At 51.2% G+C, this 20,058-nt stretch overlaps 4 protein-coding genes and 2 non-coding genes across 6 annotated transcripts; 5 read left to right on the forward strand and 1 right to left on the reverse strand.

Annotated features, from left to right (window-relative positions):
• The first annotated feature begins 4,593 nt into the window (after positions 1-4,593).
• BDW74DRAFT_160955 (isoleucine--tRNA ligase ILS1) lies at positions 4,594-8,046 on the forward strand. Its single transcript, XM_073725718.1, has 2 exons — positions 4,594-5,061; positions 5,130-8,046. Exons 1-2 carry the CDS (start codon positions 4,633-4,635, stop codon positions 7,932-7,934), a joined length of 3,234 nt encoding a protein of 1,077 aa, XP_073579720.1. The 5' UTR covers positions 4,594-4,632; the 3' UTR covers positions 7,935-8,046.
• Positions 8,047-8,138: 92 nt separating this feature from the next.
• BDW74DRAFT_182326 (uncharacterized protein) lies at positions 8,139-8,426 on the reverse strand (the record flags this gene model as incomplete). Its single annotated transcript, XM_073730227.1, has 3 exons — positions 8,139-8,159; positions 8,213-8,308; positions 8,361-8,426. The coding sequence occupies 3 exons, from the start codon at positions 8,424-8,426 to the stop codon at positions 8,139-8,141; spliced, it is 183 nt and encodes a 60-aa protein (XP_073579721.1).
• A 166-nt stretch (positions 8,427-8,592) lies between these two features.
• Positions 8,593-12,335, forward strand: BDW74DRAFT_89575 (Sfi1 family protein). The gene is made up of 2 exons (XM_073734020.1): positions 8,593-8,838; positions 8,907-12,335. The coding sequence occupies exons 1-2, from the start codon at positions 8,775-8,777 to the stop codon at positions 12,095-12,097; spliced, it is 3,255 nt and encodes a 1,084-aa protein (XP_073579722.1). The 5' UTR covers positions 8,593-8,774; the 3' UTR covers positions 12,098-12,335.
• A 239-nt stretch (positions 12,336-12,574) lies between these two features.
• On the forward strand, positions 12,575-17,205 carry BDW74DRAFT_160960 (WD repeat protein). The gene is made up of 7 exons (XM_073725719.1): positions 12,575-12,806; positions 12,873-13,061; positions 13,138-15,402; positions 15,450-15,893; positions 15,938-16,184; positions 16,231-16,481; positions 16,526-17,205. Exons 1-7 carry the CDS (start codon positions 12,726-12,728, stop codon positions 17,009-17,011), a joined length of 3,963 nt encoding a protein of 1,320 aa, XP_073579723.1. The 5' UTR covers positions 12,575-12,725; the 3' UTR covers positions 17,012-17,205.
• Positions 17,206-18,207: 1,002 nt separating this feature from the next.
• BDW74DRAFT_t184 lies at positions 18,208-18,307 on the forward strand. The gene has a single exon. It is a non-coding gene; the product is annotated as a tRNA-Thr (tRNA).
• A 268-nt stretch (positions 18,308-18,575) lies between these two features.
• BDW74DRAFT_t185 lies at positions 18,576-18,667 on the forward strand. The gene has a single exon. It is a non-coding gene; the product is annotated as a tRNA-Thr (tRNA).
• The last annotated feature ends 1,391 nt before the right edge of the window (positions 18,668-20,058 follow it).

A 20,058-nucleotide genomic window follows, 5' to 3' on the forward strand; every position in this document is an offset into this window, starting at 1 on the left:
ATCTGATTAGTTTAAATTCCATGCAACAAGACTGGTGGTAGACATACCGACGGCAATCATCAAAAGTTTCCTAGGACGGACCATATTCACGACCCGATCAGTGTACTTGAAGATCTCGATCATCATCTCCTGCTCGTTCGCTGGCGGCGGCTTGCCCTCGGGGTGCGTACACGGATGGACAATGCCGTTCATGTCGAGATACAGGTTATCCATCTCTTCGCCATTTGGGTTCGGGCCGGTAGCATCAACGGGAATCTCTTCTCCATTGACCTCATGGGGGAGTTCTTCGATTACCGACGAGATAATCTTCGGATACTTCTTGGAGAGCCATCTGAACAAGGCCGGAACACCCATGTTGAGATATGAGGTATCAGGAAGTTATACAATGAAGATAGAAAGCGCGAAAAAGAATATTGGATTCTTTTCTGACTTTAGCAGCGTAAACTAGAGAATTTAGTCACGTCCAACGTGATGCTCCATCGGCGACTCAAACACTTGAACTGAAGGACGTATTCGTAGAAAAATGTGTTATAGAGCGAAAGTTGATCTTTGACAAAGAAAGACACTGCGCCCAAAATAAATTAGAGGCAGGCCGTGGTTGTCAAAAAGAGCAGAAGAACAATGAAGACTCTGCGAATGCGACAGTCGCCGGCCGAAGTTGTGGCTGTTTCGGCGCTTCTTTTGTCGCGGTTCCGACGGGCTTTAGCGGCCACTTGGCGATGGACATGTTGATTTGTACGTAGCTAGCTCCGAGGGAACAGCTCACCGTTCACCGTTGGCTCGGTTTCGCTTCGATTGTTCGATGTATATCAACTCCTACTCTTCCAGTTGGCGGTGACAATGATATATCGAGTGACCCATTGCGATGTTCCGAATCCTCGAGTCGCAGGCGCCCGCCAAACAAACGGCGACGGACACAATCAACACCTTGACGAGTAGACTGCAAAGCGCTACGTTACTAGAAGACCGAAGAGCAGCTATACAAGGACTGAGAAGCTTCGCGAAAATATATCCTGCGTCGGTCGCGTCGGGCGCCCTCCGGTCGCTGATTAGCAGCCTCCGCAATGATCGGGAGGATGTCGACACCCTCAAGGTCGTCTTGGAGACCTTGTTGATGCTATTTTCGCCGGACGCAAGCAGTGTTTGTTCTTCAGCTGTCAAAGATGATATAATCTTGCTGACGTCTCTATCCAGCCCGAGGCTTCTGACGAAATAGCTCTATGGCTATCCGATGAGTTTACCCAGCGACAAGACAATATTACGGCTCTCCTAGACCTTCTAGACACCCGGGACTTCTACTCGCGTCTATATTCATTACAACTCATGTTCCAGATATCGAACGCCCGCCCAGAGAGAACACAGGAATGTATCCTAACAGCGCCATTGGGTATTCCTAGGCTAGTCAGTGCTCTGGGGGACGCGCGGGAGCCGGTACGAAATGGTACGATAATCCATGGCTTGCATACTCGGACGGAGAACATACAGCTGACGCCGCTTTCCATCTTACAGAAGCGCTGCTCCTTCTCATCGCGTTGACGCCTGCCTCGGAAGAACTACAGAAACTTGTCGCTTTTGAAAATGCCTTTGAGACCATATGCTCACTGATAGAGTCGGAAGGAGGCTTGGTACATGGGTCTGAGGTCATTGAGGACTGTCTCTCACTTCTCGCCAACCTGTTGAGACTCAACATCCCTAACCAGTCGTACTTCCGGGAGACGGGCTGTATACAAAGGCTGGCAAAGCTTCTCGCTGATGTCAACCGGGAGGATGACCCCGAGGAACCTACACCACAATGGGCACTTGCTCATCGGGACAAGAATGTTTGGGGTTTGCTGGTCATAGTCCAGCTATTCTTGGTCAAGGGTGGTGTCAATACTCCTGCCAACCAAGTGGCATTTTGGAACACCGGCTTGATGGAGCAGGTCTTGAGCACAGCATTTGGCCAGCGGTTTACGGTCAATGTGACTGCTAAGGTCAGTAAACGCCTTATAAAATGCGAAGTACAACGCTAACCAATTCAGGCCCTGGCAACCTGCGCCGATTTAATCCGCGGCAATCAGCCGCTACAGGAGCGCTTTGGGGATGTTGAGGTTTTCTGGGGAGCTGGACAGGCTAACGATGGAGCCAATGGGACTAAAGCGAAACCACTTCCTCGGATCAACGTGATTGAAGCGTTGCTCAAACTCTCGCTTGAACCTGCCCCAATCCAGCTTCTCGACGCGCGTCTTGCAGCCTGTGACTGTGTCAAAGCATTCTTCACTAACCACACTGGAATTCGGGTCCACGTACTAGGAAGAGCGATAAACGGGCATGTTAGCGGTCAAGACGAAATCCCAAACATCTTGACCGTGCTGCTGACACCTCCGGATCTGAGAGGGAACGCGGATCCGTATCAAACATGGATGGCTTCTATATTGATGTTCCACCTACTATTTGAGAATACTGAGGCAAAGTCCGTTGCCATGGGAGTGACCGAGGGCGACGCCGATAATGGCGAAGAAGTGATAACTTGCATTCAGACGATTGCCGGAAATCTTATCACGGGCATACAGCGGGGCGACGACGAGAGGATATCACTGGGATATCTTATGCTCCTATGTGGCTGGTTGTTTGAAGACCCTGATGCCGTGAATGACTTCCTTGGCGAGGGCAGCAGCATCCAAACTCTATTGCAAGAGACCAAACACAGGGGTGCCGCCAACGTGCTCGTGCCTGGTCTCTGTACCATATTACTAGGAATCATCTACGAGTTCTCGTCAAAGGACTCGCCTATTTCTCGCAAGACCCTGCACCAGCTGTTATTGGAACAGCTTGGCAGGGAGCAGTACATTGACAAAATCACCAGACTAAGGGAGTCTCCTTTGGTCCGGGACTTTGAGGTCTTGCCACAGACAATAGGAGCAAATTACGAAGGGGGGCTTCCCGATATCTTCTTCGACAGGGTGTTCGTTGAGTTTTTGAAAGATAACTTCAGCCGCCTAACGCGAGCCATTGACCGTGAGCCTGGGCTCGAAATATCCGTAATCACCAACGGGGTTGAACGAGGTGTTTCGCGTGAATTGGTTGACTCTCTGAAATCCGAGGTCGAAGAAAGAAACGAACTCGTTCAGAAGCTAGAATCAGAGCTTGTTTCTCTACGGCATAAGCTAGATCATGAGCTAGCCGAGCATCGCAAGTCTAGGGATTCGAGCGGATTGGAGTTTACAAAACTACAGCAGAGTTACGACGCGCTCCAGAAACGCCACGAACAGGAATTGGCAGCGTCTAACGAGCAACATAAACAAGCGAAGAACGAATTACTAAAGCAGCATGGGGAGCAGCTTCGAGCCATCGACGCTCAGCTGCGAGAGACTTCTGCTGATTATGAAAGAAAGAGTGCCAAGTTCAAAGAACTGCACGAGGCTGAAGTGGCTGATCTCCAAAGGAGAATTCGATCACTTGAGTCCGAACTCGCTCGAGTCAGAGACCAACATACTAGTGAGACTAAGGAATTGAAGGCACAGATCGAGGCTCTAACATCGGAGGCCAACCGATCCAAGGAACAATATGCATCCGAAATCGCCAGTCTCAACAGCACCATCCAGGATGTTCAGTCAAAGGCTGGACAAGCCAACCAGTACAAATCAGAGGTCGCTGAGCTTCAAGCCAAACTAGATACGTTGAAGTCGGAGACGGACCAATCTAGGGAAAAGCATGCATCTGAAGTCGCCGAGCTCAACAACATTATCAAGGATTTGCAGTCAAAGGCAGACAAGGCCGGACAATATGAGTCTGAAGTCGCTCAACTTCAACTAAAGGTCGAGACTCTACAATCAGAAGTCGAGAGCTCAAAGGAGCAGCATGCTACTGAAGCCTCCGGTCTCAAGAAGACAGCCGATGAGCTTCAATCAAAACTAGATACTGCAAAGCAACAACACGAGTCCGAAACCGCCAAGCTCGAATCCGCCATTGAGACAGTACGATCAGAACTTAGCACATTGAAAGAGCAATCTACGCAAGACATCGAGGCCGTGAGGGCAGACTACACTTCGAAATGCTCCGCTCTGGAAAACAGGGCCCAGCAAGCTGAAAGCGAGGTCGAAAGGCTTGAAGCCGAGGCACGAAAGACTGCACAGGCTCTTGAAGAGGCACAGAAGGCGCTGGAGAAGGCGCGAGCGGAGACCAAGGAGAAGGAAGAAGCTCGTCAGTCCGCACAGTCTGAACTGGAGGATCTCCTCATCGTATTCGGTGATCTTGAAGCCAAGCGCAACGAGGACAAGGTAAGTCAGACAACTTGCCTATAGTTAACCGATATACTAATCTTTGTTCGCCACAGAAACGATTGAAAGAGCTAGGTGAGGAAGTATCAGAAGACGAGGACGATGAAGAAGAGGAGGAGTGATCGCAAATGACCTTCTAAATACACTATACCACGTTTTATATGCGCAGGGCAATGTAAAATATACAATACATACAAGGTTATTTACGTGTAGCCTCCTTAATATACAAGAGATAGGGTGTGCTCAAGTGACAGGGCGGGGCTTGGCACAGCTCGCCAGGGCGGGGTGACTCACTACTTTTTCTTCAAAAAGCGATTCTACCCCGCGGCCACCGCTCGTGTGCTAGGACAATCACCACGCTACAGCTCCCACCATGTCCATCGACTTCCCCAAGGAGGAGGACGTTGTCCTCAAGCGATGGAAGGAGATCAATGCCTTCCAGAGGCAGGTCGAACTTTCCAAGGGTCGCAAACCGTACACCTTCTACGACGGTCCCCCGTTCGCTACCGGTCTCCCCCACTATGGCCATCTGTTGGCTTCCACCATTAAAGACATCATTCCCCGATACTGGTCAATGAAGGGCCACTATGTCGAGCGACGATTCGGTTGGGATACACACGGCGTGCCCATCGAGTATGAAATTGACAAGAAGTTGGGCATGTCCGGATTGGAAGCCGTTGAGAAGCTCGGAATTGAGAAGTACAATGAGGAGTGCAGGGCCATTGTCATGAGGTTCGCGTCCGAATGGCGCGACACTATCGAGAGGCTCGGTCGCTGGATCGACTTTGACAACGACTACAAGGTTCGCCTTTCCAGAACCAAGGAGGATTGCGCGGAAGCATAACTGACTTTTGATGTTTGGCGATCTAGACTATGAACACCCCGTTTATGGAGTCTGTGTGGTGGGTTTTCAAGCAGCTGTTTGACAAGGGCCTCGTCTACAAGGGATTCCGTGTCATGCCGTACTCTACCGCGCTCAACACCCCGCTTTCCAACTTCGAAGCTCAGCAGAACTACAAGGATGTCCAGGACCCCGCTGTCGTGGTCACATTCCCCCTCGTTGAGGATCCAGAGACATGTCTTCTTGCGTGGACAACCACCCCCTGGACCCTTCCCTCAAACACCGCCCTTGCCGTACACCCGGATTTCGAGTACATCAAGATCTTCGACGAAGCCTCCGGCAAGCACTACGTTCTGCTCGAATCTCTGCTTCGAACGCTATACAAGGACCCCAAGAAGGCCAAGTTTAAGATTGTTCAGAAGTTCAAAGGTTCTGAGATGAAGGACTGGAAGTACCAGCCTCTTTTCAACTACTTCTACGAGACCTTCAAGGACCACGGTTACCGCGTCCTGAACGCCACCTATGTTACAGCTGAGGACGGTACTGGTATCGTCCACCAGGCTCCCTCGTATGGTGAGGACGATTACAAGGTCGGCTTAGAAGGAGGTGTCATTGATGAAAACCGCCCGCCACCTAACCCTGTCAACGAAACCGGCTGCTTCACGTCCGAAGTCCCCGAGTTCGAGGGTCAGCATGTCAAGGCAGCTGACAAGGCTATCATCAAGTACCTCAAGGGAACTGGCCGCTTGATCGTCGATAGCCAGATTACTCACAGTTACCCATTCTGTTGGCGTTCAGACACCCCGCTGATCTACCGAGCCGTTCCTTCATGGTTTGTCAAGATCCAGCCCATCATCCCACAGATGCTCAAAGGTATCGAAGACTCCCACTGGGTTCCTAGCGCTGTCAAGGACAAGCGATTCGCTAGCTGGATCCAGAATGCTCGCGACTGGAACATCTCTCGAAACCGATTCTGGGGTACCCCTCTCCCTCTTTGGGCTAACGAGGACTTTAGCGAAATTGTTGCCGTAGGCAGCATCCAGGAGCTCAAGGAGCTCAGTGGTTACGAAGAAGAGATCACTGACATCCACCGTGACAAGGTGGACAACATTACCATCCCGAGCAAGAAGGGCAACGGCGTTCTCCGCCGCGTCCCCGAAGTGTTCGACTGTTGGTTCGAATCGGGTTCTATGCCGTATGCGCAGCAGCACTATCCTTTTGAGAACAAGGAGCAGTTTGAGAAGAGCTTCCCTGGTGACTTCATTGCCGAAGGTCTGGATCAAACTCGTGGTTGGTTCTACACCCTGACCGTCCTCGGTACCCACCTCTTCGGCAAGCTGCCCTTCAAGAACTGCGTTGTGAACGGTATTGTGCTCGCGGAGGATGGAAAGAAGATGTCTAAGCGATTGAAGAACTACCCCGACCCTTCGCTCATCATGGACCGATATGGCTCGGACGCTCTCCGTCTCTATCTCATCAACTCTCCCGTTGTCCGTGCTGAACCGCTGCGGTTCAAGGAATCCGGTGTCAAGGAGATTGTCGCCAAGGTTCTTCTTCCTCTGTGGAACAGTTACAAGTTTTTCGAGGGTCAGGCAGCTCTGCTCAAGAAGACCTCCGATATCGACTTCATGTGGGATCCTAAGGTTGAGGCTTCCAACACTAACGTCATGGACCGTTGGATCTTGGCCAGCTGCCAGAGTCTGCTCAAGTTTGTTAACCAGGAGATGGCTGGGTACCGTCTGTACACAGTCGTTCCTCGGCTCTTGGGCCTCATTGAGAACACCACGAACTGGTACATCCGATTCAACCGTAAGCGTCTTAAGGGCGAGAACGGTGTTGACGACACTCTGCATGCTTTGAACACTCTGTTCGAGGTTCTGTACACCCTCGTCCGAGGACTTGCCCCATTCACACCTTTCCTTACCGACAACATCTACGGACGCCTTCTCCCTCACATTCCCGAAGCCATTCGTGGTGAGGACAGCCGGAGCGTCCACTTCCTTCCCTTCCCCGAGGTTCGTGAGGAGCTCTTCGATGAGGTTGTTGAGAGGAGAGTGGCACGCATGCAGAAGGTAATCGAAATGGCTCGTGTCTCCCGTGAGCGCCGGTCTCTTGGTCTCAAGACTCCTCTGAAGTCCCTGGTTGTGATTCACCAGGACCAGCAGTACCTCGATGATGTGAAGTCCCTGGAGGGCTACATCCTCGAAGAGATCAACATCCAGGAACTTATTCTGTCCACCGATGAAGCCAAGTACAACGTCCAGTACAGCGTGACTGCTGACTGGCCCACTCTGGGTAAGAAGCTGAAGAAGGACGTGCAGAAGGTCAAGAAGGCTCTGCCATCATTGACCAGTGACGACGTAAAGCAGTTCGTTGCCGACAAGAAGATCCTTGTCGACGGCATTGAGCTCGTCGAAGGAGACCTTGTGGTCAAGCGAGGCCTCAAGCAGGATGCCTCGTCTGGGGACAAGGAGCCCGCCGCTGATGGCGATGTCTTGACCATTCTTGATGCCAAGCTGTACCCGGAGCTGGCTCACCAAGGTCTTGGCCGAGAGATCGTCAACCGACTTCAGCGTCTCCGTAAGAAGGCCGGTCTGGTTCCTACTGACGACGTCAAGATGGAATACGTGGTTCTCTCTGACCCAGACAGCATTGGCATCAACGAGGCTTTCGAGACCCAGGCTTCGGTCATTGAGAAGGCCGTGCGCCGGCCTCTAGAAAAGCGTGAATCGGCTGATGGCAAGGCGCCCAGCGCAGACGAAGAGGGTATGATTATGCAAGAAGAGCAGGAAGTGCAGAACGCCACTTTCTTATTGCGGCTGCTGAAGCTGTAGACGGATATGCGCAATGATTTTTTAGACTCGATAGCAATTGGTAGAGATCATGATTTTCTCAAAATAGCATTTCTCATGAACTTAGGTATATCCATAACTTTGCATTATTTCCCCTAAACAAAGTGCCATTGGCCTTATATTCTTGAGTAAAGCATCCGTTACGCCATAATATACACATGATATTCTAGCAAATCTCCCCCTCATTCAAGGTTTCTTAGACGCCGCCTTTTGAGCCGTCAGCCATTTATTAGGAGTACAGAAACATCGAAGTACTATACCAAGAAGCAATCTTTGAGTTTCATAAACTCTTTTGCGCACATGTCCTTATGCACTCCTTGGTAGTCTGCGACAATGCACTTGCCATATACTGCCGCCTGCAACCACTGTCAGATCCCACATCCGCAGGGCGGGAGAAGCCGGGCATACCTCCGTAGCACACTTGGAGGTGGCCTTTGCAAACTTCTCGATAGGTCGTGTCCGCGTTGATGGCATTTTTTCCTGTTCTTGCACTTGATGCTGGACGGTGGTTCACGGAGCTGGTTATGACCAGCCATTACATAAGCAGCAGTGCTCGTCTGGCACGTGACACCCTCGCATGTTTGGATAGCGCGACAAAGCAAAACACCCGTTGCAGTCGGTGACAACAAGCCAGAAATTGGCCGCGGCTATCCCCCATCTCAACGTCGTTGTTTCTGGGTTCTTCGATGCTATTTGGCGTCGCAAACCCGAGGACGGCGAGCTTCTGCGTTGTATAATTCTCTAGCGCTCGCAATGGTCTATTTGGGTTCCCGTCTCCATGAGCCAGCTGCGAAGATCACGCGTTAAGTCGCGAGTATTTCGATGCCTCCCGTTCCCGCTCAACGAAGAGCTTTATCCTATGAAGATCCGGCCCTGTCAGACGAAGGTGCGCGATTGCAATGCGATTATTTGTGCTGATCTCAGAAGACTAACGCCCGGCTTGTTGTGTACCAGATGTCGGCTTCCTCTTCCAGATCATCACACACGCGGAGCGCCATCCAGATGCCGATCGCCTTCCTTTCAGAGTCCTATTCAAAGAGTACGATGCGGCGATTGAGGAACATGGGCCGGAGGCGGATCCAGGCTATGCCTGTATGCGCTTCCTGTTTAAGATGGGGTACGTCGTAGGAGATACTCTGTTTGAGAAGTTTGAGAACCTACTTCAACAGATGGGCATCGTGATTGAATTCGGCAATGAGGAAAACGAGACCGACGGTTATACGGAAACACTTTCTATCGTCGATGTTCAACCTAGATCAAGGGCCAGCCCTGCTGCACGAGAGGTCATCCAGACCCCGCGACCACGGCGCGCGTCGTTCAACTCGATTCTCGACATCGGTGATGACCCTACCACTCGGAGCTTCATCAATCGCCCAAGTTCTCGGTCCTCGATGTCGCGACTTGAAACCGGCAAACCTGAGTTTCAGGCCTCACCACCGAATCATAAAGCGGTTAGCAAGAGGGCTGAGTCACCGGACAGGACGCAATTGATCGCACAGTTTATGGACGTTGGTCGGCGCTTGATCAGTAAGATGGACGAATTCCAGTCTGCGAGAGATTCGGCGAGAGAACAGACAAAAGAATTCTCATCTGCCGTTAATGAGGATCGTTCAAGACGGATGGCCGAGGCCTCCCGTGCCAAAGCGCACAAGTCAAAAAGGGTACGCTCTGCTAGCTCTTCTGGCTCAGACGAGGAAGTTGAAGACGGTGAAAATGGGGACGAGTCGATAGCCTCCGACGGCGCGAACGCTGCTTTTGAGAAGCCAGATCTACCCCCCGAACTACTCTACCGGCCTTCGCTTTCGGACCTGTTACGGGATGCTTCAACCTTCAATATGTACCGACAACGCGCAATCAACCGCCGCATCTTGACACAATGGATGAAGAAAGCCGTGCAGGCACGTCAGGCTCATCAGAATATGGAAATGGTCGCCGTAAACAGGGACAGGGTCACTCTAATCCGACAAGCTTTTGGGACCTGGAACTCAATTATCCGGGAAAAGCGGCAAGTGGCTCGAACGGAGCGGTTCTTCCATCATCTTGAAGAGCGCGCCGCTCGGGCTCGAGACGTCTATTTGATGACCAAAGCTTTTACTCACTGGGCGGCAGTCGCTTCGGATGAGCTGAAAAAGACTACTGCGGCTCGGCGCCACATCCTCGGTGTCAAGTATTTCCATGCATGGCGTGAGATCACTGCGGTGAATGTACTTAAAGCTCAACGGTTCGCATTACAACGACCCCTCCAGGCTTGGAAGAAAAGAATCGACCATTATAAGGAGCTAGAGGAGCGGGCTGTCAACCATCATAACGCAAAATTGAGACGAGGCTTCTACTGGCAATGGTTCTGGAGCTTATGCGACAGGCGCGCTCCTAGATGGCACGATTTTGTTATCAAAAGACGTTCCCTGCTTTACTGGTTGCGGACATTCCGAAACACCAGAGAACGGCTTCATGAGATTGATATCCAGGATAGACATTTCTTGCAGACCTCTGCACTCCAGGTCTTGCGCGAGAAGTCCAGAACCGTCGTTGCCGCTGAGCAAAGGGCTGTAGCTATACACCGGCATCAGCTTCTCCGAAATGCTATGGATGAATGGAGACTCCAAGCTCAGCTGGCACCAGCCGCGACCCACGTTGCAGATACGGCCGATACACGCATCGTGCGGACTGCGTACAATCAATGGACAAAACGGATAGATATGCTCAACCAAGCAAGAGAGATGGATCGGCGGAGGATCATGCGGAACGCGTGGGTTGCGTGGAATGACAACCTCCGCTGCCAAGCTCTCACGGCGCGAATCGAAGAGCGCATGAAGATCGAAACCATGTACAAATGGATTCTCGCGGAAAGATACCGTCTTATGCAACGAATACGCGAACAACGGATCTCGCGCGAGGTGTTTTCCACCTTTGTTACTCATGTCCGCAAGAAATATACGCAACTACTCCATCACGCTGATACCTACGAGGAGCAGCGGAATGAAGAACTGCTCCGATCAAAGCTTGCTACCTGGCGGAACCAGTTGGTCTTCCAACACCAGCGCGATGATATGGCTTACGAATTTTATGCGCCGCGCCTTGCCCAGGAATCTCTCGTGGCTTGGCGCTCAAAACGAGAGCATGTAGCGAAGTTGGAAGAGTGGGCGCAGGATGCCAGGTTTTATTTCATCTCGACTCGCACTATCAAGCGCTGGCATGTCGCCAAGATGGAGTCTGCCAAACGTCGCCGCCAGGAAGCTTATGCGATGGTTCGGCGAAGGGTCAAGGTGAACCTTGCGTCGAAGGTCTTTGCCACCTGGCAAGTTAAGACACGCGATATTCTCGATATTGAGCAGCAGGCCTTGCAATTAGAAAGGGGGAAGAATCTGGATATCGTCTTTGAGTTAGTGGACCGGTGGCATGAAAAGACCGCAAAGCGTCTCCAAGACTGTGAAGATGCCGATACTTTTTACTTCAAGCAGATCGCCTATGACAAACTAATACGGTGGGCTGAAGGTGTGGTCGCTGCTCGGCAGTTGGAGGAGCAGGCTGTCAAGGCGCGTCGACAGCGCGTACTAGGCCAAGCCAATGCCTCGCTTCGCAAGCTCAGCCTTCGCGTCTTCCAAATACACAGCAGCGCTGAGACCGCGGAGGCCTTAAGGGAGCGTAATCTCAGAAAGCATTCGAGGGGCATGTTCCGTCGATGGGTAGATAAGACGAGGGTCAGCTTCGAGGCTCGAGATGCTCCGGGTCCTTTAGTGAGCCCTACGAGGAATCAGAGTCGTGTCGGTGGTGACGGCACTGGTACAGAACGGTCCATATTCGATCCCTGGCAGATCGAGACACCTTTCAAGCTCAACGACATTACCTCCGCTGAGAATCAGCACCCGTCGACAACCCCGATCACGCCGAATCCTGTGACTTCTCCTTCCAAGCGAGCCGCTCGAGCACGAATACTGGCGCGGGCTTCCACGACACCTGCAACACCTCTCCATACGCCTTTCGCTAGCAGGCTTCTGCGTGAAGGCGTGGGTGTTCCTACCACAGGTCCATCCAGTCGGCGGGATCGCACCGGACGTGGGAGCGCTTTAGGAACTGTTCGGTTTGTTGATCAGGATCCGGAGTCGCCTACCAGCGGGAAAGGATCTGCCAGTCGACGACCTTGAGCTGAGTGCCGAAGCACTTGGATGATTTGTGCTATAGTATACGGAGAACTCTGATGATATTTCATTGACTGTTTGGTTCATGCTGAATGATGCGATTGTGATACCCTTCTGCACGATCAAGCGATTTGTACTATGTAGAGATCTGTATTTCTGTTGAATAATGTCAATTCGATAGATCATGCTCCTACTTCATACATATATATTTGTGCATTGAATATATGTTTCTGCCTTGTGCGCGTCCCTAGCAAATTGAGCTTTTCCACGGACCAAGCTACATACCACCATCTGCTTTTGAGATAGTATTCTTTGACTTTGCTAATTAAAGTATCTTAGTATTTGTCACATGGTAGTTTAGCAATAATAATGAGTGCTGTATAGAGCTAGAGCAGACGTGGAGGTTACACGCGGAAGGGAAAGCGGAGGAGCTGCGGCGCCGCACGGCGTCATCATTCTCATCCCGAGACAACACGACTTCGTTTTAGATTTTACTCCTCGCAAACTGCTAAGTCTCTAGCGTGTATCCTGCGGATTATTGTTTCCTCTTCAAGTTTCCCACGATCTCAACTGGCAATGGTGTAATATCCGTTTCGAACGCACCGAGCGTCTGATCTCCCCACCGACCACCCCTATGCGAGCTGTACTGCCGGGGAGACCCCCAGCGAAGCTCCAGTCTTTCGGCACCGTGTCCTGGAATGGCCTTCGAGTTGTTGTACGACTATACAAGAATGATCCCCGCGACCCTGCATTCATTGAGCTAATCGCGTGTTCCCGCTAGGTGTACATCTCCGGTCAGGCACTCGTCATCCTCGGCGGCCCGCACAAGCTCCTACAAACGATCTATGTCGACGATACACCTGCGCTAGAGGCTGTCGCGATCGAGGAATCTTCGGGGAGGATAGCTGCTTGCGGGGGTCCGTATGCTTTCGTCTACGAGCCTTACGGGACCTACGGCGAAACGTTGAAGGTTTGTCGCGCACAAGAGAGTTGGAGCTGACAGAGTGGGTATGATTGAGGGTTTGGCTGACATTGGCTTTTGGTAGTGGTCGCTGTCATTTACCCTCCGCTACGAAGACGACGAAGAACCGATCCGTACAATATCCTGGGGTTCGTCCGACGAGCTCCTCCTGGGCAATTCGCATCTCACACTATGGTTTCTGAACGACACACCCCGGGCGGCATGGCGGCAGAAGCTGGCGAACCCGGTCAAATTCGCGCAAATATCGCCCGACTCGACACTTGTGGTTACGACCGGACTTTATGATCGTTTTGTGAAGGTATGGAGGCGATTGTCGTTCGGCGCCGACGATGTGCGGTTCGATGTGTCGTATCTGGCGCATCCTGCTGTAATCACGGGTTTCCACTGGCGCCGACCGCTTCACGGGGAGCAATCGATGGCGAATGTATTCTACACGTTATGTGCCGATAATAAGATTCGAGTGTGGGCAGCGATTGACAACCATGCTCCGTCGCCGCTACAGCTCTGGACGCAGATTGACATGAACCGTTCTGTACAGCCGAGGCATGCGACGAATGGAGCGGGCGCATCGCGTCGCTACGGATTCATCATTGACAGTCGGGAGTTTTGCAGCGCTACTGAGCGGGCAGTGGAACGGGGTACAGGGAATAACGGGAATCATGCTTTGGAACACATTATCGAGGTTGCGACCAAGAGCCCAGAGATATGTGTGGTAATGGACGGTGATGGGCATCTGGCTGCTTGGGCTCTGGAAGATGTCGGCTCAAAGGCCGGCTCCCAGATGAATGTGTTCAACATCCTCCACGTTGAGGGCTTGGACTTTTCATTCTTGCGGGGACTTTCTGCGGACGAGGACTATGCACGAATATGTGCCTTTCAGAGCGCGGACCCTGGGGATACGCTGTCAATTTTGGTCCACCACTTTGATGGCCGGATTGAATGGTTTGACTCGCAGGTCGATGTCTTGTTTGATCCGGCTCCCGTCAAGAATCGGATTGCTCGTAAGGTGTCTTGGACTGGGCACATTGGTCCCGTCAAGAAGATTCTCCGAAATGCGTTTGGCGACACTCTCACATCACGTACCGATGATAACAAAGCCTTGGTATGGAGGCAGAAGCGGAGGAACAGCGGCTCGGGGCTTGTCCGGAAGAGCACGTTGTTCTCCGAAGAGCATATTCACCGCAGCTGCGTGGTCGAGAATGGCGGCTTTATCGTGAATCTACACCATAAGGGGGTTTCTGTCTGGGATGTTCGCTCGTTTCATGCACAGAAGATTGCGTCGTCGGGGTTTGAGCTCACGAGTAAACCACTTTGCGTTTTGGAGATGCTTACGCCAGAAAAGAATGCCGGTGTTGTATACATCGCGGCACTTGGGGCGGACATGAGTGGAATTGCCTGGGAGGTCACCCTTCCAGTCGCAAAGGGGCAATCCAAGTCCGAATGCCACTTGAGGAAATTCTGTACATTTGATTTAGGTCTGAAAGAGGACGTCGCATACTTCCTACCTGTGGATCCCGCCGGTCCTCGGACTCAGATGTCGGGATTTTTTGACATGTTTTCACCCGACATCGCGCTTTCTTATACGACGACTGGACTTGTCCGCACATGGACCGCCAAGGTAGACACGGAGAATAGCCGATTAGACTGGCTACTGACGTCTACGGTTGAGACGGGGATTACGAATATCTCTCTTGCTAGTGGGAGTTCCATCAAGAAGGCCGCACTCGTCGATGAAGATCGAACGCATCTGACAATCTGGGATACAAAAGGGGCGCAGCTTGAGTATGAGGAGCACTTCGCCCAGCAAGACATCATCCGTGACTTGGACTGGACATCCACGCCAGACATGCAGTCCGTTCTCGCTGTGGGGTTCCCACATAAAGTCATCCTCCTCACCCAGCTACGCTACGACTATCTCGATTCTGGCCCGTCCTGGACGCAAATCCGCGAGATTTGGATTCGCGATCTCACCCCTCATCCTATTGGAGACTCTTGCTGGCTGAGCAACGGCCACCTGGCTATAGGCGCGGGCAACCAGCTCTTCGTGTACGACAATGAGATTGAAGTCGCAGACCGGCTGGTATCGCAGCTCCGTATTCCTACTCGTGGCTCATCAACTGTAGATCTGTTTGAAGTCGTGAGCCGACTCAATGGCGCGCTTCCTGTGTTTCACCCGCAGTTCCTTGCCCAGTGTATACTCAGCGGCAAGACGAACCTGGTGCATGCGATCTTGATGGATCTTCATTGGAAGTTGAAGTTTTATACCGAGGGTGATGATATTGACGGCTTCCTGGAGATGCCGTTGGAAGATATCTACTTTGATCGTGATGTGAGTGATTTACCTAGCAGATATGTAGTCTAAGCTAACCTGAGAAGACTCCACAAAAAGCAGTATCTAAAGAACTGCACTCGTCGTATGCAGACCTTTCTATCGAGGACGAGCCTACGGTCGTGGACGAGGCCACGGCAGCCATTCTCAACGAGAACTTGGCGCGGGTTGCCTTGCCGCAGCTGACTAGCCAGGAACAAGTCCGGCTAGTCGACACGATCGAATGCGTCGCCACTGTTGAGAAGCATCGGCGTTCGATGGATGACAATGCTGCGCGCTATCTTTTGTTTTTCCGACAGCACATGCTGCGCAGGAGTCAGGGGATCGCGAATAACGACACGGTATCCTGGCGAGAGATTGTTTGGGCTTTCCACAGTGGCAGCCAAGACATACTCATAGACCTTGTGTCGAGGCAATTCGGTGGCAAGCTGTCATGGAAGTCTGCTCGGGAGAGCGGGATGTTCATGTGGCTGTCGAGCCCTGCAGCGATTGTAAGTGTATCGCCCGATGCGGAGTATGAGCTAACAATTTGCAGCGCGCACAGCTGGAGGTAGTGGCTCGGAATGAGTACACCAAATCTGAAGAGAGGAACCCAATCGACTGCTCTTTATACTACTTGGCGCTCAGGAAGAAGAACATTCTTCAGGGTCTTTGGAGGATGGCTCACTGGAACCGAGAGCAGTCTGCGACGCAAAAGTTGCTGGCGAACGACTTTCGAGAACCTCGATGGCAGACTGCCGCTCTGAAGAACGCATATGCGCTGCTTGGGCGGCGGCGATTCGGTACGCTCCTACTTCTCGTTATGAAGTCTTTACTTACAAACTACAGAATACGCTGCGACGTTCTTCCTTCTGGCGGACCACTTGCGAGATGCTGTTCAGGTCTGCCTCAACCAAGTCGGCGATCTTCAGCTCGCAATCGCCGTCGCTCGAGCTTACGAAGGAGATGATGGCCCGGTGTTGAAAGAGATCCTGGAAACAAGAGTCCTGCCTGAAGCCGCCGTCGACGGAAACCGCTGGATGGCTTCCTGGGCATTCTGGATGCTCGGCCGTCGCGATATGGCCGTGCGGTCACTTATTGTGAGTTACCTCCTGCCACCCATAGACTTAGTTAACACTTTCAGTCCCCCGTCGAATCCCTCATCCCCTCAGACCCAACCTCCCCCGAAACCCCGGGCTCAATCCCCCTCCAAGCCAAATCCTACCTCTCCAACGACCCAGCCCTCGTAGTCCTCTACAAACAACTCCGCGAAAAGACCCTGCAGACCCTAAAGGGCGCCTCAAAGGTCTCCGCCCAAGCCGAATGGGACTTTGTCCTGCGAAACGCGCGTCTCTACGACCGGATGGGCTGCGACCTCCTCGCGCTTGACCTCGTCCGCCACTGGGAGTTCCTAAGGGAGGTGCCGTCTACACAGCTATCCAAGGACGGCACGATCAATTTGGTCGATGGCGCCATTGATTATCGGAAGATGCTCCGCCGTCGGAGTAGTCTTGTGGTGGCGGATATGCCGCCGAAGCCGCCTTCTCCGGTTGCGCAGAAGAAGCAGCCGCCGCCGACAATGTTCCATGAGCCGGATGCGAATTCTTTGCTTGATAGCTTTGGGTTTTAGCTTGTTGGATGTGTGTATTGTGTATATACTTATTTTGGAGCAGGGTGGGGTAATGATCATGGGCGGTACTCGCGTCGTCTGTTTGTACTTGTTTCTTGTTATCCAGTCAATGTCAATACATAATTCTGGCCAAGGCTGCTTTCGTGGAACCTTTCCCCATGATGGACGCTTGGGCAGCACAGCAAGTCACAGAAAGTAAATCGCGCCTGTCAGGCACAAAGCAGCCAGACCAACACAATGGAAACAGAAGGAAGCGGCAGGAGTGGGATGAAACAAGCATACCCTAATGCCCGTAGCGGAGGCTAATGCCGGGGCAGCTAAGGAGGCTGGAGGTTGAGAGGAGTGAAGCGACCAGGACCAGGATGGTCTATGTATCTATAGCTACAAGCTGAGTCCAGATCACTATTAGAAAATACGGGCTTGTCGGGTGTAGTGTTCCCATCATCAGTGGGACCAGTGCTGAATAGATACCCCTGTGCCATAGGGCCACTTAAGCAGATGTAGGGTGATGGTGTGCAGTAGGCTGGGATGGGTAAATGTGTTGTGGTGAATGGTCCAGGGTGAAAAAAAGGTCAAGGCCAAAGTTCAAAAGCGCCAATTATCAGGAATCCGCCAGTGGCTTTGAACTTTTTAAATTTCTTATCTTCCCTGGGTTTCTTTAGAATCTCAACTAACTAAATGCCATGACCACCACATCATGTTTCTGTCATTGAAGCAAATCGAAGTCCAACCTGGTGGAAGAGTACCTAGGGGTTTTTGGGTGGTCTCCGGCTATACAAGACCTTCGGGTTATACCAGGCCTGCAACGTCCATGCTGCGCTGGACTGCACGCAGAGTCTGTGGCAGAACTTGTCCATCCAAGTTTAATGTGTCAAGCAGCCCTATTTCTTCTCGTTTTTTTTTTCCTCTTCAAGTTCACCACAGCCAAAGATGGGGCATGGCCCATACCAAAGAATATATATACCGCGTGGTGAAACACAAGGTGAATGAGGCTTTGAGTTGCCCTACCTCACCATGCCATCTATTGCTTACCCAGGTATAAATTTTCGCCTTTATATAGAACTTTCTAACACCCAGTCCAGATCTTATTTTATGCAAGCCAGCTGCAAGGTATATGTCCTTACTGCACCGGATAGAGAGGCATCTGTGCATTTTTTGCTTGATATAAATAGGCACAGTCTCGAATGTACAACAGCGCCCTTTTAGCTCAGTGGTAGTAGCGTTGCACTTGTATTTTCAAATTAATTTGAGACTACTGGTATGCAAAGGTCACTCGTTCAATCCGGGTAGGGGGCACTCCAATTTTTTTCGGCATTTTTTATATTTTGTGGAGTCATGGCTAACATGGTTGTTCAGTTATTGGAGACCCAGAGATTCGGTGGTGGTTGGTGATGTTATATCTGTGGTCCTACAGCGGTTAATGGACTAATGGTAGCGTAAGGCTTGGGGTTTGTGTCTATTATATATTAAGAACCTGATAAAGTATAAGACTTCATGTAAGAATAGTTATCGACTTGTCTTCTAGGCACATAAGCGCGTTAGCAACAGCTTTTAGCAGTACATTGCCAGCTTAGCTCAGTGGTAGTAGCGTGTCACTTGTATTATTTAACCAATCCCGGTATGACAAGGTCGGTTGTTCAATCCAGCCAGTTGGCATATCTCTTTTTTCATTTTTTTCTCCATGGATATTCTTACCTGTTATGAGAGTAAGAGTACTTCAAACAAAATTTACTGTATATTTATTGTTCAGTACCAAGGCAGTCGGACTCTTTAGAACCCAGATACAGTACTATATTAATTTCAACGCTCTGCTCTTGGTCCAGCCTCTGCAATGATACGCAGCTAAATTACATACCAAGCCCTAACTACCCTTGGGTTCCTCTTCTGATATGCATGGGGTTGTCACATTTCGTCTATACATATCACTAGGTATCCTATGCCTATGCTACGTACCTCTAAACCGATTCCATGTTTAGTTACGGCCCGAGCGCATCGGCCGAACACAAAATGGTAAAGCTTTGACAGCGATGACTATGTGTCCCTCAGTAATGGCTGCTTACCACTGAGCCAAAGATAAAGTCAAAACTAAATGCTCTTACAGCGCTATATCTGCTTGCAGACCTGGCGCTCCTTAAGTAATAACCGCTTGCCACTGAGCTGAGACTAACTCTTCCACCCTGAATCATGATGTGCTCTGACAAAGCTATACCTGGCCACAGACCAAGAGTTCCTAGATTAATCTTGCCTGCCACCAAACTGTAGGTCAGTGCTCAGCCTGATTAACATTCAACCTCAAAGTGTTGTACCCGATTACAGGCCCATACGGAGCTTACCCGACACATAGCCTCAGCTGAAAGATACTGGGATGGCTCGCTCGGGCAATTGATCTGTTCTCTCTCCACAAAGGGCGAAGGAGTCTTAGATTTCTTGCCTTTTCCGTGATGATGTCATCTTCATCGCAGGTTAATCCAGACTCACACAGTACTGTAAGCCCACTCTCCTAACCATCCTGAAGAGATTTATAGCGGATTGTGTGGCTGGGCCCTGGTCTGTTTTGCGTAGATGCCAACTTCTTCCTAAACTAATCTAGAAGTACACAATACTGTAAACCAACATGCCTGTTCCTCATGAACGGCAATGATACCTCAGTGGATTCTGTATGACCTTCAGCAATGTCCGAATCCTAGTGCTCGCCAACCCATTCCTAATAGTCAAGGATGCTATTTTGAGCATACAGGAACAGGTCTACCACATCTTCTGCTTCTTATCTCGGATGTGCTGCCTCCACCAGCACAGTGGGAGATCCACCTCCTTCTTCTCAGCGACCGCATCCCCTCCAAGTCTATCAACAAGAGTACCCTTATCGTCTCCAGCGGGTTCTTCTCCCCACCAGCCTGTAGTCACATAGCGAATGAGCCATGGCTCAATCAAATCGCTTCAACCAACAAAAACAGCAAGACGCCGGACTGGATCGCCCGGTACAGCCCTAGTTGCATATCGAACCTCAGGAGATCGACCAGTGCCACTAAACGCGATTTCAAAGCGCA

The sequence above is a fragment of the Aspergillus multicolor genome (assembly GCF_047715735.1).
Source record: "Aspergillus multicolor strain CBS 133.54 unplaced genomic scaffold BDW74scaffold_34, whole genome shotgun sequence".
Taxonomy (NCBI): domain Eukaryota; kingdom Fungi; phylum Ascomycota; class Eurotiomycetes; order Eurotiales; family Aspergillaceae; genus Aspergillus; species Aspergillus multicolor.

Excerpts from the sequence above, each read along its gene's own strand:
- BDW74DRAFT_89575 (XM_073734020.1), top strand. The coding sequence starts at position 8,775 with ATGCCTCCCGTTCCCGCTCAACGAAGAGCTTTATCCTATGAAGATCCG. Across the intron at positions 8,839-8,906 it reads TCCGGCCCTGTCAGACGAAG|ATGTCGGCTTCCTCTTCCAG; the intron begins GTGCGCGATTGC and ends GTTGTGTACCAG.
- BDW74DRAFT_160955 (XM_073725718.1), top strand. The coding sequence starts at position 4,633 with ATGTCCATCGACTTCCCCAAGGAGGAGGACGTTGTCCTCAAGCGATGG. Across the intron at positions 5,062-5,129 it reads ACTTTGACAACGACTACAAG|ACTATGAACACCCCGTTTAT; the intron begins GTTCGCCTTTCC and ends TTGGCGATCTAG.
- BDW74DRAFT_160960 (XM_073725719.1), top strand. The coding sequence starts at position 12,726 with ATGCGAGCTGTACTGCCGGGGAGACCCCCAGCGAAGCTCCAGTCTTTC. Across the intron at positions 13,062-13,137 it reads CCTACGGCGAAACGTTGAAG|TGGTCGCTGTCATTTACCCT; the intron begins GTTTGTCGCGCA and ends GGCTTTTGGTAG. Across the intron at positions 16,482-16,525 it reads TGGCCGTGCGGTCACTTATT|TCCCCCGTCGAATCCCTCAT; the intron begins GTGAGTTACCTC and ends TAACACTTTCAG.